We start from the raw sequence: 15,612 nt of genomic DNA, 5'->3' as shown, positions 1-15,612 counted from the left end.
ATCTCTGAGCCTCATAGATCACGTGCTCCAGCCCCTTAATCATTTTTGTTGCCCTCCACCAGACCCTCTCCAATGCCTCCACATCCTTTCTATACTGGGGACCCCAGAACCGGGCACAATACTCCAGATGTGGACTCACCAGTGTGGAGTACAGGGGAAAAATAACTTCTCTAGGTTTCTTCAGGGGGAACTGCTCTGGAGTGTACCTGTCGCTAGATCAGCGCTGCCCCTTGCTAGAAGAGCGCATGGCCGACTAAGGCAGGACTGCGGAGCGTGGTGTCTGCGAGTGTCAAGAGAGACGTTCACATCTCGCCATACACGGGGCGAGGGGGGTCAACACTAGAAGCCCAGAGGCAGATATACCGGGGGCGCAGTTTAGCGGTGCCAGCGTGGCGTAGGCAAGGTGCATTCCCGCCCCCGGTGGGCAGCAGACCCGGAAGCCGACGCGCGGCACGTTCTGATCCAGCCTGAGGAATCGGAAGCGCGGCCTAGGCTTGGCCGGCGACATTGTAGCGTAACAACTCGCGGCAAGTCAACTCCAGAGGCCGTTAGATTGGGCGCGGCCATTTTGAGTCGCGGTAGCAACCAATAGGAGAGCGAACACCAGGTATCACGTGATCCGGGGCGGTTGGGAAACCAAGGAAACATCTCCACGCGCTTGCCGCCCTAGCTACAAAGGGGCGGGTGGCGGTGAGTCCGTCCGTGCGTGTTTGTGGGGAGATGGGCTCTGAGAGCAACGTTGTGCGCTCGGGGAGGATGCGCCGGGCCGGGGTATAGGAAATTGTCGTGTCGGGTAGGGGCGCCGCGAGTCCCCACGTTCACTGGTGGGTTGCGGGAGTGCGACGTGTGCGCCGTGCGTGTACGGGCCCGCGTGTGCACTTGTTGCCGATTTTGAACGTGCAGGTGGCAGGCTGCTGTTCCTGACAGGAGCGAGGTAACTGACCAGTGTAGCAGCGCTGCTCCTAGCCCCGAGCCAGGCTGTCAGCTGCCCGCCGCTCATAGGAGACAGGAAATTGACCGGCAGTGCTGCGCTGGTCAGTTTCCTGGCCAGTTTCTAAGTTAGGCAAAATTTGACTTTCGCAGGATTGCGCAAGAATGCAACCTCCGCGTAAGTCGGGTGTCTAGTAGTAGTAGGCATCCTTCAGTCTGCATAGACTATGGATATGGTAGTACCTAATCATGAATTAAGGGCCCATTGTTCTAGGTTCTATACCAGCACATAATAGGCTTAGAAGAGCTTGCAATCTGGAAGTACAGGATGAGAGAAACAGATATATTAGGGAAGCACAGGGTAACAGTGGTATAATATTAGGTACTCTGGTTCTTTTACAATAAGAAAACTCAATGTCTGGTACAGTATTCAACCTTCACTCGGTGAAATGGCTTCCCAGTGGTAGAACTTACAAGTTCTGGTTTTGCTTCTTTTCCATAACTGGACTATCTCATAGTAAATAACATTCAGTCCAGCAAAGCACCTAAGCATGTGCTTCCCTTACAATGTACCAGCAGTCCTGGATTCCTGGATCTCCCTGTACCTATTTCATGGCTGGTCAGCAGCAGCTGAAGGCATTAAGCATTCCACAAAAAGCACCCAGAATATGGGAACATGAAGCCTTCAAAGATGAGCTTTATAGCAAGTAGCATGCTGCTATATCTAAGAAGATATCAATGTAGGTGTTCTTTCTTTCCATGTCCTTTACCTGTGTATTGTACTTTAAACATAATGATATTATCTTCCTGTATGAGCTGAATTTACTGGATTGTTTGAATGTAATCTTTATTCTGATTTTTTTTAATGTTGTGTGTTTCTATGTTAGTGCCAAACGCATGTAACATTGAATCTACTGTTCAATGTTTTCATTTTTTTTTCTCTCTCAGTTTTTAGAGAGAAACTCAGCACATGACTAGAAATGATTGACTCAGTCAAAATAAGGAGACAGAGCACCTTGGATTTTTACTCTCACTATGAATTTCTCTGTGCAGTTCAAGGTTCTGTTCCGCTAAAATTTGTGAAAGCTCATGTAAATCAGGGCATTCTTGAGTTAAATGCAGATCGCTTGAAGGCTGCTGACTGGACACCACTCGTGACTGCTATCAGGCATAATAAGACCTTGACTTCTATTGTAATAAGAAGCTTTCATCAACAGGGTCTTGGAGAAATAGGTTTGTCATGATCACTTGAGATATTAATTATGTTTATCTAAATGAGACATCATTACAGAAAAACTGGGGAATTTTTAAAAATCCTGTCCTATTAGTTAAAACACAATAGACCAATTTTGTGTTGAAAGTTATCACAACTCATGATCGTGTGTGAATAACGTGAGCTGGAGACTCCTCTTGCCATTCAATGGTTCACTAAGTGGGGGCGGTAAAAAAAAAAAAAATCCAAGATATATAAAAGCTAAGTTTCAGGCATTACTCTTTGGGGACAGGAAAAACTTTCCCTATGATCAATTTAATTATGTCTGTTAGGGCATTTCCACCCCCACCCCCCTTTTCTGAGTTTTGGCTTTTGTGGAAAATAAGATACTGGAATAAATGAACCACAGTTCTAATCCAGTATGGTGATTGTGTGTGGTGGGGTAAAGAGAAAGAGGAATAATTTTACAGATTTGACTCTATTGCTTTGTTTTATGATTGTGATATTATGCCCCCCTCTTAACATCAGTGGAAAAAATCCCACTGCTCTAGTGGGGCTTGGATTTCACCACTGATTCACTTCTGTTGTTTATTAGGGAATGAAAAATATAAAACTTACTTTAAAAGACGAATTCCAGCAATTCGATCAAAAGACATGACTAGTCAATTATGTAAAGCCATCAGAAGTTGTCTGAATATATCAAGCTCTCTCAAAAATTTGGAACTTGAGGGACTGCTTCTAAGAGAGCGAGATCTAATATTTTTAACAAAGGTAAGACTTCATATGGATGATACTCTCTTTTGCACTTCTTGAAAGCTTACCACGCATGTAGGTGGAGCTATTATAGCTTTAAGCTTCTTTGTGCCCTTGATTAATCTAAGGGTTGAAGAGGCCTCTAGCATAACCTGTCTTAGACCAAGGATGGGGAACCTTTTTTGGGCCCCTGACCCACAGAAAGATCAGCTGGGAGCCACATGAGTGAGAAGCAGCCAAAAAAAAAAAAACACCCAAAAACCGCCTCACTGATATAGTCCCAAACAAAAAAAGGAGCCTCTCCTGTCATTCCTCTGGCATGGCAGCCCCAGGGATGGCCCATTCTGTTGGGGGTCGGAGTGCTCAAGAGGTGCGGGGTCTGGACAGCAAGGGTGCAGCTTACCTATGCAGCACCCCTGTGACGCATGTGGCTTTGCTGCCCCTCCCTTCTGCTCCCAGATACTGCCCTCCGCTGATCTGATTGGCTAGACTTCCAGTCAGTCAAAGCAGCACAATAAAACCCCTAGGCAGTGCTGCTGCTCCCATGGCCCCTCCTCTTTCTCTGGCTTGGGGAGCAGCAGCAGCGCTGCACAGAGTCGCTTCCTGCCACACCCCATGCACAGTCAGGGTTTGTGGACTGGCACTGGAACGGATCTGTCTGGCTCCAGCCTCTGATGCTTGGGGCTCCATACCCCTCCAGCTCTTCTGCGGGCTGCTCCATATTGGTAAGGGGAGCCCCAAGCCTTGGGGGCCGGATCCAGCAAAGCTGGGGATTAACCAAGGATTATACAGTGACTGGGAGTGGCTTGCAATTTACAAAAGCAGCTTCTCTGCTCTGGGTGTTAATAGCTCCCCATTAGACTCTGACAAAGGTTCACATCCCCTTGTCTGATCTAACTTTTTTTCTCTTTTGATAAGTACTGTTGATACTGGGCCATTTTCACCTTGCTGAATAGACCTTGTCAGCTCTGGCCCTCCCTTTTACTGGGACCCCACTCTTTAAATACCCCTCTGAAACCAGCCCCCCACTCATGCATCTGATGAAGCGGGTCGTAGGATCTGTAGTGGGAGTAAGGAACACAACTTTTTCTTCAGATATGTGCTATTAAAACACTGTTGTTGAAGCATTTGTAAAAATGTTTTCAATTATTTTTACAGGGTTTGGCCAAGACATCATGTTTGGAGAGCTTGTCATTAGCACATTGTCCAATTGGAGATGGAGGATTGGAAAGTACGTTTTGAAATTTTACAAGAAATAGCCTTCGGTTAACTGCCTTTTGTTTTACTGCTTTTACAATATCTTTTTTTTTAAAAAAAAAAAAACTTGTTCCATTAGTACTTTAATCTATATTAATTATGGTACTTTACACGCAAAATTTCACAATGTTGAAAGGGCAAAACTTCTCATTCCTGTGACAACCTATCGTGTTTGTTGGTTCTGAGCTTTCTTCACACTGAAATAAAATAGTATCTTATTGGTATGCTGCAAGTAAACAAACTCTTAGGTTGAAAACTACCTTTCACAAGTTATGAAGGTACAGTAGCTAATACTGATACTAAATGCAGTATCTGTACTGCTTTAACGTGCAATATAAAGCAATTCTGAAATGAACCTATTTTATATTTGTTTATATGGAAAAAGTTATGGAACAATTAAAATATTTTTGTTTAAAATAAATAATATACTTTGATCTTCTATAATAGTTTTTCATTCAAGGATCTAAGTTCTGTCCTAATAGTAATTATGTGTTTGAAACACCACAATAAGAAACATAGTATTATTTATTTTAATGATATGACATTAATTTTTTTATCTTTTTAACTTTAGCAATCTGTCAAAGTGTGAAGAACTCAGCCAACATCAAATCTGTAAATTTTACAGGATGTAATTTGACCTGGAGGGGAGCAGAACACTTAGCTAATGTCTTAAAGGTAACATGCCTTTTGTAAAAGCAAATGTTGAAGTGGATTAATGTAATGTATATCTTGTGATTCATAGCTGCCTAATATGTAAATGCTATTTACATACATAATATATAATATTAATAATATCCTGATATTGTAGGAAAAGCCCCCTAGTGTAACTTACTGCTAGTGTCACAGTATTCCCTATATTGAATATTGAACTCACAGTGAGTTCCCAATATTCCTTTTAAGGTGGTATCTGTTCAGAAAGATAATGGCCATGAGCAAGAGATGCACATATGGCTATTTTTGATAACATATCTGAATATAATATAGTGTTTATATGATGAAAAATAGTTCTTGCCATATGAATGTTTAACGTGCTGAGCTATATGATTGGAGTTTTAATGTAATCATAGTTTTAAATATCCTGGTTTTATTAGGTGACTTGGGTCCCAATTAAACAAGGCACTGAAATATCTGCGTATTTTAAGTGGTGAAGTCACTGGGACTATTCGCATGCTTAAAGTTACATAGAGTAAACTCTTTCACGTCCAGCAGCCCTGGGACCAGGATGTTTCCAGATATTCAAATATTCTGGATAATAGAGCGGTATACCTAGCAATGCATAACACTAAAGCAAAACAGATTACATATTAAGAAACAAATGTATGCAGAGTACTTTATTCACCAAAAACAGTAGTATTGTACACTGTATTTGCTGTATTTATTTGTATTTACTTTCACTATACTGTGCTTATGGAAAACATAACTAAATTTTACTTATGGTTAAAATTCTAATTATTTGAGAGTTCCGGATGATAGAATGCTGTATGTGCTTCTATACCACTCTGAACTGGGGCCTAAGAGAGCACAAATAGTCATTTTAATTTTAATTGTTTGCACTAATCATTAGCTGCTATCTTATTTTTGGTAATAAAGAAACAAGCTAAGGATATACATGCTTCTTTCCAAGAATTGAGAGCCTGATTCAGTGCCTAGAGCAGAAAATGGAAGACTTTCCACTGAGTTCAGTGGGCTTTGGTCAGATTCTAGGCTTAATGTGCTGTATTACATAATTTGGAAGCTGTTAAACCATGAAATAATACATATATGTTTTGATTAGAGCTGCATAATTTAAAATATTGTGAATTCAACATTCTTGAGAATGCAAGTGTCTAACTTCATTCAAACCTTTAATTCTTGTAACATGTTTTTGTTTTTGAAGCCTTACTTTTAATTTATTCATTGCTTTAAACACATTTTAATATTAAGACAGAAGCAACACTGTGATCATGTAGCATGCCCTCCAGCATAATTCAGTCTGTTGTAGAACTTTCCTAAAATAATTCCTCATTGGGGGAAAAACATCCATTCTTGATTTAAACATCTGCACCTCGCAAGAAAAATAAATCCTTTTCAAATCAATTATTTTCAAGATTGACACTTCCTTTAGAGAATTTGATGACAGCTTTTAGTATTAGATCTACTTTTATAGAGATCAAGGTCATCCCTGGCCTTCGCTAAAAATATCGTTTTTGCTCAGATTAAAGAACTGTATTTAAAGGAAGTATAGAGGTGGCAGCATCCTGCAGGTGGAAACTACGTTCTTATCCCTGCCTCCTACGTACTCAAATAACTTAGTTTTGGTGATGGGTGGTTTTGTTTTTCTCTGTATTACCAATGAAATAGAAGCTGCTATGGTTTCTATCAGCATCTGCAGCATTGCAGTTCTTATCTCCTGAAAAACTAGGGACTACCCAAAGATGGAGGTTTAATGACTAAGCAGGTTCAACCTGTATGAAAGAACAGTTCTTCCACTGCTTAATCTGAGGGAAAAAAAATCTTTCTCCCTCTTCCCATGCCTCACAATGATAGGTTACTTGCAGCTCCTCCAGCTAATGATAGAACAAAAAATGTGGCTTGATTTCTTCATTACATATCTCCTAAGATTGCTTCCACAGCAGACATGAAATTGGGTAGTAAGGTTCTATAGCTTTCTAGCTCAACTTTATGCACAATTCAAAGACAGCCTGGCTTTTATACTGGCCAAAGTATACATCTGAGGCCTTTCTGTTAAAAGGCTTTCTACCTTCTTTTGGTGAGTGAATCTGGTAAGGATTAAACTTCACACAGATGCCCAAGAATGTGCTAGCTATTGCTGTACACCCGTATTGAACTCCGGCATCACTTGTTTAAAGTTACACCTCTGTGACTAGAAAAATTAATGAGGAATGTAACTCAGCTCACATGGGATTTTTGCAAAAGAGACGTGGGGCAGGCAACACCAGTCAGCTTCTGTGTGCTATCGTACTATTAAAATTCATCAGAACAGTTCTGTCATGCATAGGGAAAATGGCTTCAGTAGAGTAGATCAGAGGTATTTGTTCCTAATGCTACAAAAATTTGGATTTTGGTTCCCCTTTCATTTTCTAGATTAGAGTTAGTACTCCAGTCCTAGCTCCTGGGTTGTAACCGATCACATCATCTCCCTTGCTTCATACAAAGCAGGGATGTCCCTTGTTCTTCCCCCCTCACCTTCATTCCTGTTTGATTTGGCTTTAGAGCCACATACAAATTAGAGGGTCTAAGTATCCTAAGAGATGAAAATATACCTATATGTTGATTATATATTGTATTTACTACAAGTTCCCTTTAGAACAGGGATTCCCACCCTATGGGTTCAGACCCAAACATGGACCGCGATTAGATTTGGTAAGGGTCACCAGCAGCTCTGAGTATCATGTGGCTCTTAAGGAAGCCGTTTGCAGCTCCTGAATGCTGCCACATCCAGCAGCCATCTCTATCAATAAAGAAGCAAAAACACATTGTAAAGACAGCTTCTCTACCTTCTCCACTATCCCAGGCAAGCCACTTAATAGACTCTTGCAGTAAGTAATTTTCACCACCCCCCTTCTCTTTTTACCCTGCCTTCTGTTCCATGTACCTGATTTGTCAGTTTTCATTTTTTGTTTGTATCCCCCACAGCCCCTGAGTGTGACACCGGAGCTCCCCCAACCCTCCCAGCTCTTGAGTGTGACTCCCCCCAGCTGCTGAGTGAGCCCCCAACCCCTCCAGCCCCTGAGTGTGACTCCCCAGTCCCTCTGGCCTCTGAGTGTGGGGTTTAAGCTAGGAGACCAGCAGCGGGGGGGGGGGTGTGGTTTGGGCATGAGGGTCTTTCCTCTGCCACAACTCAGATCAACTATAATAATATAATATTTAACTATCATAAACGTAGTGTTATTATTTTATTATTATCAATGTATTTCCCCTTTTTCTAGGAAATAAGTACTATGAATATATAAACATGAGGGGTGCAATTTTGTATTCTTGCCTCAGGCACAAAATTAGCTAGTTACAGCACTTCCCCCCCACTCCCCCCACCTGTTTTTGAATTGCCTTGGGTCACCAAGTCTTCCTGAATTGTCAAAATGGGTCCCTGTCTGGAAAAGATTGGGAACCGCTTCTTTAGGACATCCCCAGTATTATAAACCATTGAATTCTGGGGGGAAATTTCAGGGTAGAAAATTAATGGGCGCACATTGGAAGCTCTCAGTGGCCATGTCTACACTAGCCAAAAACTTCGAAGTAGCCAGGGTCCTTTCGAAAAGGAGCCGCATTAATTTTGAAGTGCTGCGGCCGCCCACGTGCTAATGAGGTGCTGAATATGTATTTCAGTGCTTCATTAGTAAACTTTGAAATGGCCATTTGCATGGCAATTTCGAAGTCCCCTTATTCCCATCTGCTTATAGGAATAAGGGGACTTTGAAGTAGCCAGGGTCCTTTTGAAAAGGAGCCTTGTCTGGATGAGCCATGCGGCAGCGAGCCACGTTAATTTTGAAGTGCTGCGGCCGCCCACATGCTAATGAGGCTCTGAATATGTATTTCAGCACTTCATTAGTAAACTTCAAAATGGCCATTTGCATGGCCACTTCGAAGTTTTTGGCTAGTGTAGACGTAGCCAGTGTCTCAGAGGTACTTAGTTTTGCCCTCTCAGGATAGGTCTACACAGCAAAGTTATTTTGAAATACCTATCCTAGCATCAGTACAACACAACTGCCTTATTTCAAAATTGGTAAACCTCATTCTATGAGGGGTATTTTCTACAAGGTTTATTTTGAAATAGATGCTGCTAAGAAAGGGAATAGAGCCTATTTTGAAATAAGCCATAGTGTGTCCAATGGAACTATTTTGAAATAGGCTCTCTGTGTATAGACACTGTATTTCAAAATAGCTAAGTGCTACTTCAAAGTGCATTTTTGTGTGTAGCAGTATTATTTCAAAATAAACTATTCTGGAATAGCTTATTTTGGAATAAGGCAGCTGTGTAGACATGCCCTCAGGTAATAGACCTTGGCAGGAGGCAGAAATAAAACAATTGGGAATCCTCTTTTTCCAAAGACATAAGCAAAATCGTCAAAATTAATTTCAGTTCTTTTATCACACAGATGGTTTTGGATTTACATAGCTGTCAAGTCCTCCCTCTATCCAGGCAGAGATAATATATTAAAAATAAACATTCTTCTGTGACTTGTTCTGAGCTTCTTGCTCTGTTTCTTTTCAGAATTAATAATGCTTTTAAGAGCTTGTTGTGGGGTATGGGCAACAAGCCCAGATTCTCCTTTGGCAAAATGCAATTGTCTTTTAAATCAAGAGGCTTTGGTTTATTTAACCATAAGCTTTACTGTGCATCTTCAATCATGAGCAAGGTGACTCAGTAGTGTGGCCCTCCTCTCCTAACCCCAAAGCTGTCATAGACTTTGAGGAGGTAAGAATTTCACTCACCCACTCCTGTAATAAATAGATCTATAACTCTGGCAGAGTCACTTAGATCCTCAAATCTTGATGTAAAAATTTCAAGTTACAGAGAACCCATCATTTATTCCAGTTAACTGCAGTAAGTGACACAGGCCCCCATGCTGCAGCCAAAAATGAAAAGCCATCAGGATCTCTGCCTATCTGATATGGGTGAAAATTCCCTCTGACTCCAAACATGGAAGTTAGTCTTGAGCATATGGGTTAGATTCACTAGCCAGATACCTGGGAAAGAGTTCTCTGTAATAATTTAGAGTCTTGCCCATCTAATGTTCCATCCTGACCGTTGGAGTTATATGCTAATAGCAATTGCAGCTGGGCCATCTGCAACTAGGCCATAGGCAATCTCATCATACTATTACCTCCATAAACTTAAGATCAATCGTGAAATCAGTTAGGATTTTTGTCCGTATTGTTCTACTTGGAACTTCACTCCTTTGATGGTTATCAACCTTTGTTAATTTCAAGCCTAAACTTATTGATGCTATGGATTGGCGAGGATTTACCCTTATCTTAAATGACTCCCCTACCTGTCTTGTTTTTATTCCTCTGATGTATTTATAGAGAGTAATCATCTCTTTGTTTTGCTAAGCTAAATAAGCTAAGCTCCTCTTCTCCATTCCTTTGGTCTTCCTAATAACCCTTCTCTGGACCAGTTTGAATTTACTTTTCTTAAATATGTGAGGCTAGAAAGCCACACAGTATTCTAGCTGAAGTTTCATCCCTGCCTTGTATAGTCATAGTACACTTCCCTAGCTCTACTGGAAATACCTCATTTGATATTTTGTAGGATTGCATTTGCCTCTTTTGCAGTCACATCATTGTGGCAACTCATAATCATTCTGGCTATGGTTACACTGACCTGAACTGCTGGCAGCAGTATGCAAATGGACGGTCTCGAAAATGCAAATGGCTGCTCATTTGTATATTCACTCAATGGCAGACGCTGCCACCAGCACAAAAACAACTGTGTAAATGTGGTTCTGCTGGCAAAATGCCCCCCTTCATCGGCAGCGTCTTATGCCTGTTTTTTTCCAGGCATAAGTGGCTGCCGACAAAGGGGGAGGTTTCGCCAGCAGGGCCACATTTACATAGCTTTTTCTGTGCCAGCGGCAGCATTTGCTGGTGAGCAGATATGCTAATGAGCAGCCATTTGCATTTTCAAGACTGCTTATTTGCATACTGCTGCCAGCCGTTCGCATCAGTGTAACCATAGCCTCTAGGATTGATCAGGACACCAGATTTTTCTCCTTGTCTGTCACTTCCAACTGATAAGTCATGCTGTTTTTCCCTAGGTGCATACATGATTTTTCAACTTGTACCATTAGCTTTCATCACCTTTCTATTACTTCAAAATTATGTTGTTTTATATTATAGTCATCCTCATACCAGCACTACCTCTCAACTTTGTGTCCTATGCATATTTTATTAGCATACCTCCACTTTTTGTGTGAAGGTCATTAATGAAAATGTTAAATAAGAGTGGTTCCATGACTGATCCCTGAGAAACTCCATTATTAGCAACCTTCCTTCCTGACGGTTCATCTTTCAGCATGATCTACTTTAGCCTCCCCTTTAATTAGTTCCTTTCCCATCTTTCAATTCTCATATTAATTTCCAGTCTCCTCCAGCAGTACATGGAGGAGGGAATCGTCATCCCACTGCCACCAGAATCTGTCCTAAACTTAGACTTCTGCAATTTCTTTAAGGAGGGATCATTCACAGTTTTGCTGCTAAGAAAACCCAGTGTCTGGTTACTTCCAAGTTTAAACATCACCCTGTTAGCTGATGGCCGGGTAATGAGTGGTCTGTGAGCCTAATTACATCCAAGTCTTTAACTGCTAGGACCGTCAGTCCCTTCGCAGCGGGCAGACAGGGTGGCTGACGGATGCCTCAAAGGTTGGTGCAGAGAGCTTATTCCACCCAAGTCTTTAACTGCTAGGATAGACTGTCCCTTCGCAGCAGGCAGCCAGGGTGGCTGACGCGTGCCCCAAGAGTCTGTCCCGTGGAGGCGACACGACTCAGCGCTCAGCTCTCACTGCACCTTACCACTGACCATGCTAATATAGCCAAACCGGGTAGGGTTCTTTGTGTTTGGCTGAGTTACAGTAACTGGAAGGAGTCAGGCTAAAGCTTAAATGGTTACTATTTATTAAAAGGCAGAAATAAGAATCTTAGCGGTTACAAGGTTTATTGCTCTATCTTCTTAACTACTAGTAGGATGATACATATGGTATACCAGTTAGATTACAGATGAAAGTTACACATTTGAGGACAAAACGGCTCAGCCTGCAGAACTCTTACTATTAAACGTGCACAAAAGTACATTGCAGGTATAATTCTCACCCCTGCGTCCTTTGACTCCGGCGTAGCCAGCGTCGTTCACTTAAATCCCTCGGGAAGAAGAGTACGAGGAGGGCATCCCCTGGGACCTCGGGAGGCAATACCCTTACCCAACGGGCAGGTTCAGGTGATTGGAGCTCAGTTAGAGTGGGCTGCCAGACCCTTCTTTATACCCCTTGGGTCACGTACGCTCTTCCTTATCTAAAGGTGCCAATTGTACTGGTTCGCCTTTGTGACGCCAGTTCTTACAAGGGAGTTGCAACTTAATTTACACTTGTAAGACAGAGATAACTAAATCATTAAGACAGGACATTCTTTTCGTATGGGCGTGAGATTCCTCTCCTGGGACGATGTGTAGGCGTATCAATTATCAGTACCAGCCAAGGGCAGTTTGAGGCCCTGTGGTCATCAGCTGGCCTGTTAGCCCTCTTATCTGTGTTCTTCCATTGTCCAGGGTTGTGATGAGGCAGCACATCTGTGCTCTAAGGCATCAAAGACTGTGCTTGAGATTAGCACGTCTGCGCTCCCAGGCATCAAAACTGTGCTGTTTCCTTTTGTCCTTTGTGCTCTGAAGCACCTAAGAGGGGCAAGATGGAGTAGAGCAGGGGGATTCTGTCTGGCCACATACCCTTATTGCATTGACTTTGTTTTGAGATACGTTTTTTGAGTTAACTGCTTATAGATCATAGACATAATGGGCAGGGATAGTTCAGTGGTTTGAGCATTGGCCTGTTAAGTCTAGGCTTGTGAGTTCAATCCTTGAGGGGGCCATTTATGGATCTGGAGCAAATAGGTTAATTTAAAAAAAAAAAGAGAGAGAGAGATGGTTCTTGGCTATGCCAAGAGGGCAGGGGACTTGACTCGACCTCCTGAGGTCCCTTCCAGTTCTGTGAGATGTGTATCTCCTTATATTGTATTATATATTACATGTTTGTTTTGGTCCAACAGGATTAAAAACAAGATTTTGAACATAACTCACATAATTGAAAATTATTCCTTCATGTCCTTTCCTCACCTAGGCAACATCTATACTACAGCGATCCTTTGAAATAAGTTCTTCCAGAAGATCTCTTCCAAAAAAACCCTTCTTTTGAAAGAGTGTCCACACACACAAAAGCAGACCGGAAAAAGTTGATCTCTTTTGATAGTGTGTTCACACAGCCTCCGTTCTTTTGAAAGAACGGGCCAGTGATCGAAAAATCCAATGCCATGAGGACTGCTTTTTTGAAAAAACGCCCCTGGGACATCTACATATGATTTTTTTTCCCAAAGAATCCTTCAGAAAAAGGCGCTCCTCCTCCTTCTGGAAGAAGCACATTTTGTGTTTAGACTCTCCATGGGATTTTTCAAAAGAGCCCTAGCGTTTCCCAAAAATGTGCTAGTGTTGACTTAGCCCTACCAGTATGTCTTGGAAACTGAAATCCTTCAGAAAAACTTTGATTGGCTAGGGCACTGATCGTAGCTAAATGTATGATTCTACAATGGCGGACAGGGTGGATTGATTTGATTCAAGGTGATTTAAAACTTCAGTTAAATTGTGATTTACATAAAGCAAAAATCGTTGATTTAAATCAAGTTTCCAAAAAAGCTGACTGTGCTCAGAGTGCATTTAATTTTGGTGTAAGCTCTGCTGAACTCCTTGGCCCCGTTCTGTTTTTTGAGAAAACAAGTATAGACTGGGATTCTCTTGTAAAAAAAAAAAGCTGGGTTATGCTGAAGTCTGATAGAGAATAGAGTTATGGCATCACGATTATGGTGGCAAATGGCAACTCTAGATTTCTCTTATTGTGGTTTTCTGAATTGTATCCTTGAGCGATAGATTCTAAAGCTAGTTGACTAATTAAATAAGCCATAAGGATTATATAAGAGAAACTTTTTTTTTTTTTCTAGCAGCATCCAACGTAGTAAACACTTTGGAATTTACTTGTTGAATTTACTTGTCAAATCAGACACATACTAAAAGGCATAGAGAGAGTCTTGAAGCATGATGCATTGCAAAATGAATTGTTTAAATTACTAACCAGCTGATTAACTCAGCCATATGCACATCTTCAGCCACATCATCTTCTCCCAATAAGCCGTTTTCCTTAGGATGATGTAGCTAGTTTCTGCATTTTCTTCGTGCACTGCTTACACTTGACACATTTTCCTTTTTTAGCCATGGAAAGAATTTCTTCAAAATATTCCCAGATAGTGGGGTCTCTTATGCCCAGGAACTATGACAGTTTTTTTTGTGGTAAAAGTGCATGGGAATATAGGAAGCTGTATATATGTGTGTGCTGAATAATGTCTTCCTTTTTTCTTTGCAGGCCACTTCACTGTTCCTTTCTATGCTGTCTCTGTTCTTTCCTATACATTAGACCCCCAAGTTATGTGAGGGTTGCGCTCCTCTGGACCCTCACGTAACTCAAAGTTCACGCAAGTCGGAGGTGGCGGGGAGCTGGAAACCAGGCGGCAGCCTAGCTCCGGGCTCACCTTCGCTGGGGGAAGCCAGGAAACTGACCAGCACTGGGAGCCAGGTGCAGCTTCTCCAAGGTGGGGGAAGCTGGGGAGAAGCCGCGCTGCTGTGGCTGCCTGCCTGGCTTCCCCCAGCTGGAGGAAGCTGGTGAGGAGCTGCAGCAATGTAGCTGTTTGTCCACTCCGCTTCTCTCAGCTGGGGAAAGCTGGGTAGAAGCTGTGGCAGCGCAGCTGTCTGTCCTCCTGGCTTTCCCAAGCTGGGGGAGCCGTGCAGGCAGACAGCTTCAGCAGAGCAGCTTCTCCCTGGCTTCCCCAACCTAGGTGAGCCAAGGGCTGGAGTGGGGAGCTGGCAAGGGGATTTTGCTTTGTGCTTATCTCCTGTTAATGCATGTTAAGTGCAAGTTGAAATTGTGCATACTGGGGGTTTACTGTATATTGCCTCTCTGTCTTTAAGACAGTGTCTTAACCAGCTCCTCTGCCATGCTTGGCTAAGGTCCACTACTACATTAAGCACAGAATAAAAACAGTCCCATCCAGCTTGTCTTTTTGTACATGTTACTTTTTAGTCTACTGAGAAACGGAAATTGAACACCCAGAACTTTCAAGAAGCAACAGCTAGTAGTTAGGCTTCACAGACAAGAGCCATTAATTCACTCTATGTGACTGTAAGTGTTCTTGTGGCATGTTTATGATGAGGTTTAATTCTAAGTTATTTTTAAATGACAGAGTTTGATTTTTTTTTTTTTTTAAACATCAGAAACATCTGGTTTAAATAAAAGCCTCTCTCAGGGATGGTTTAGGTAGTCCAGTCATTTTTCAGTACTGGGCAGGGTGAGGTATATGACCTTTTGAGGTCCCTACCAGCCATGGATCTTGGATTAATGAGCAAATTGAGTTTGAAAATCAAGAGTTAGCAGTGAACATTTTAATGCACAAGTTCATAATATTAAAACTATTTAAATATTTTTTCAATAATAGAAGAGAAAATGGTAGAACTATAAGGTGTGTTAAACACTGGTATTGGTCTTTATGAAAATAATAAACATTTTAGCCAGCATATATTAGACACAATTGTTGAAGAAGCTATATCTGTTTCTGCTTGATAAAAAGCAGTCATGGAGATTCATACAGAATTTTCTGAACCAGATGTGTATTTTACTTCATGAAATAATTTGTCAGTAATAAGAATGTAAGCT

The 15,612-nt window shown here is 41.9% G+C and overlaps 1 protein-coding gene across 10 annotated transcripts in view; it reads left to right on the top strand.

Moving 5' to 3' along the window:
- The first annotated feature begins 641 nt into the window (after positions 1-641).
- The window catches only part of CEP78 (centrosomal protein 78), a 54,438-nt gene continuing 39,467 nt past the window's right edge, over positions 642-15,612 (top strand). For 8 of the 10 annotated variants that reach the window (XR_012645633.1, XR_012645632.1, XR_012645631.1 and 5 more), the window contains exons 1-5: positions 1,572-1,670; positions 1,879-2,163; positions 2,739-2,914; positions 4,055-4,127; positions 4,725-4,828. Coding sequence is in view for 6 of the 10 variants with exons in the window: in XM_074994733.1 (XP_074850834.1) it covers positions 1,911-2,163; positions 2,739-2,914; positions 4,055-4,127; positions 4,725-4,828 (606 nt within the window). In the remaining 4 variants the exon portion in view is untranslated. Of the gene's footprint in view, positions 691-1,571; positions 1,671-1,878; positions 2,164-2,738; positions 2,915-4,054; positions 4,128-4,724; positions 4,829-15,612 lie in introns of those variants that run through there. The other 2 variants (XM_074994731.1, XM_074994736.1) reach the window with 2 other exon arrangements.

The sequence above is a fragment of the Carettochelys insculpta genome, chromosome 5, assembly GCF_033958435.1.
Source record: "Carettochelys insculpta isolate YL-2023 chromosome 5, ASM3395843v1, whole genome shotgun sequence".
Taxonomy (NCBI): Eukaryota; Metazoa; Chordata; order Testudines; family Carettochelyidae; genus Carettochelys; species Carettochelys insculpta.
This window is presented reverse-complemented; position numbering and strand designations above follow the sequence as displayed.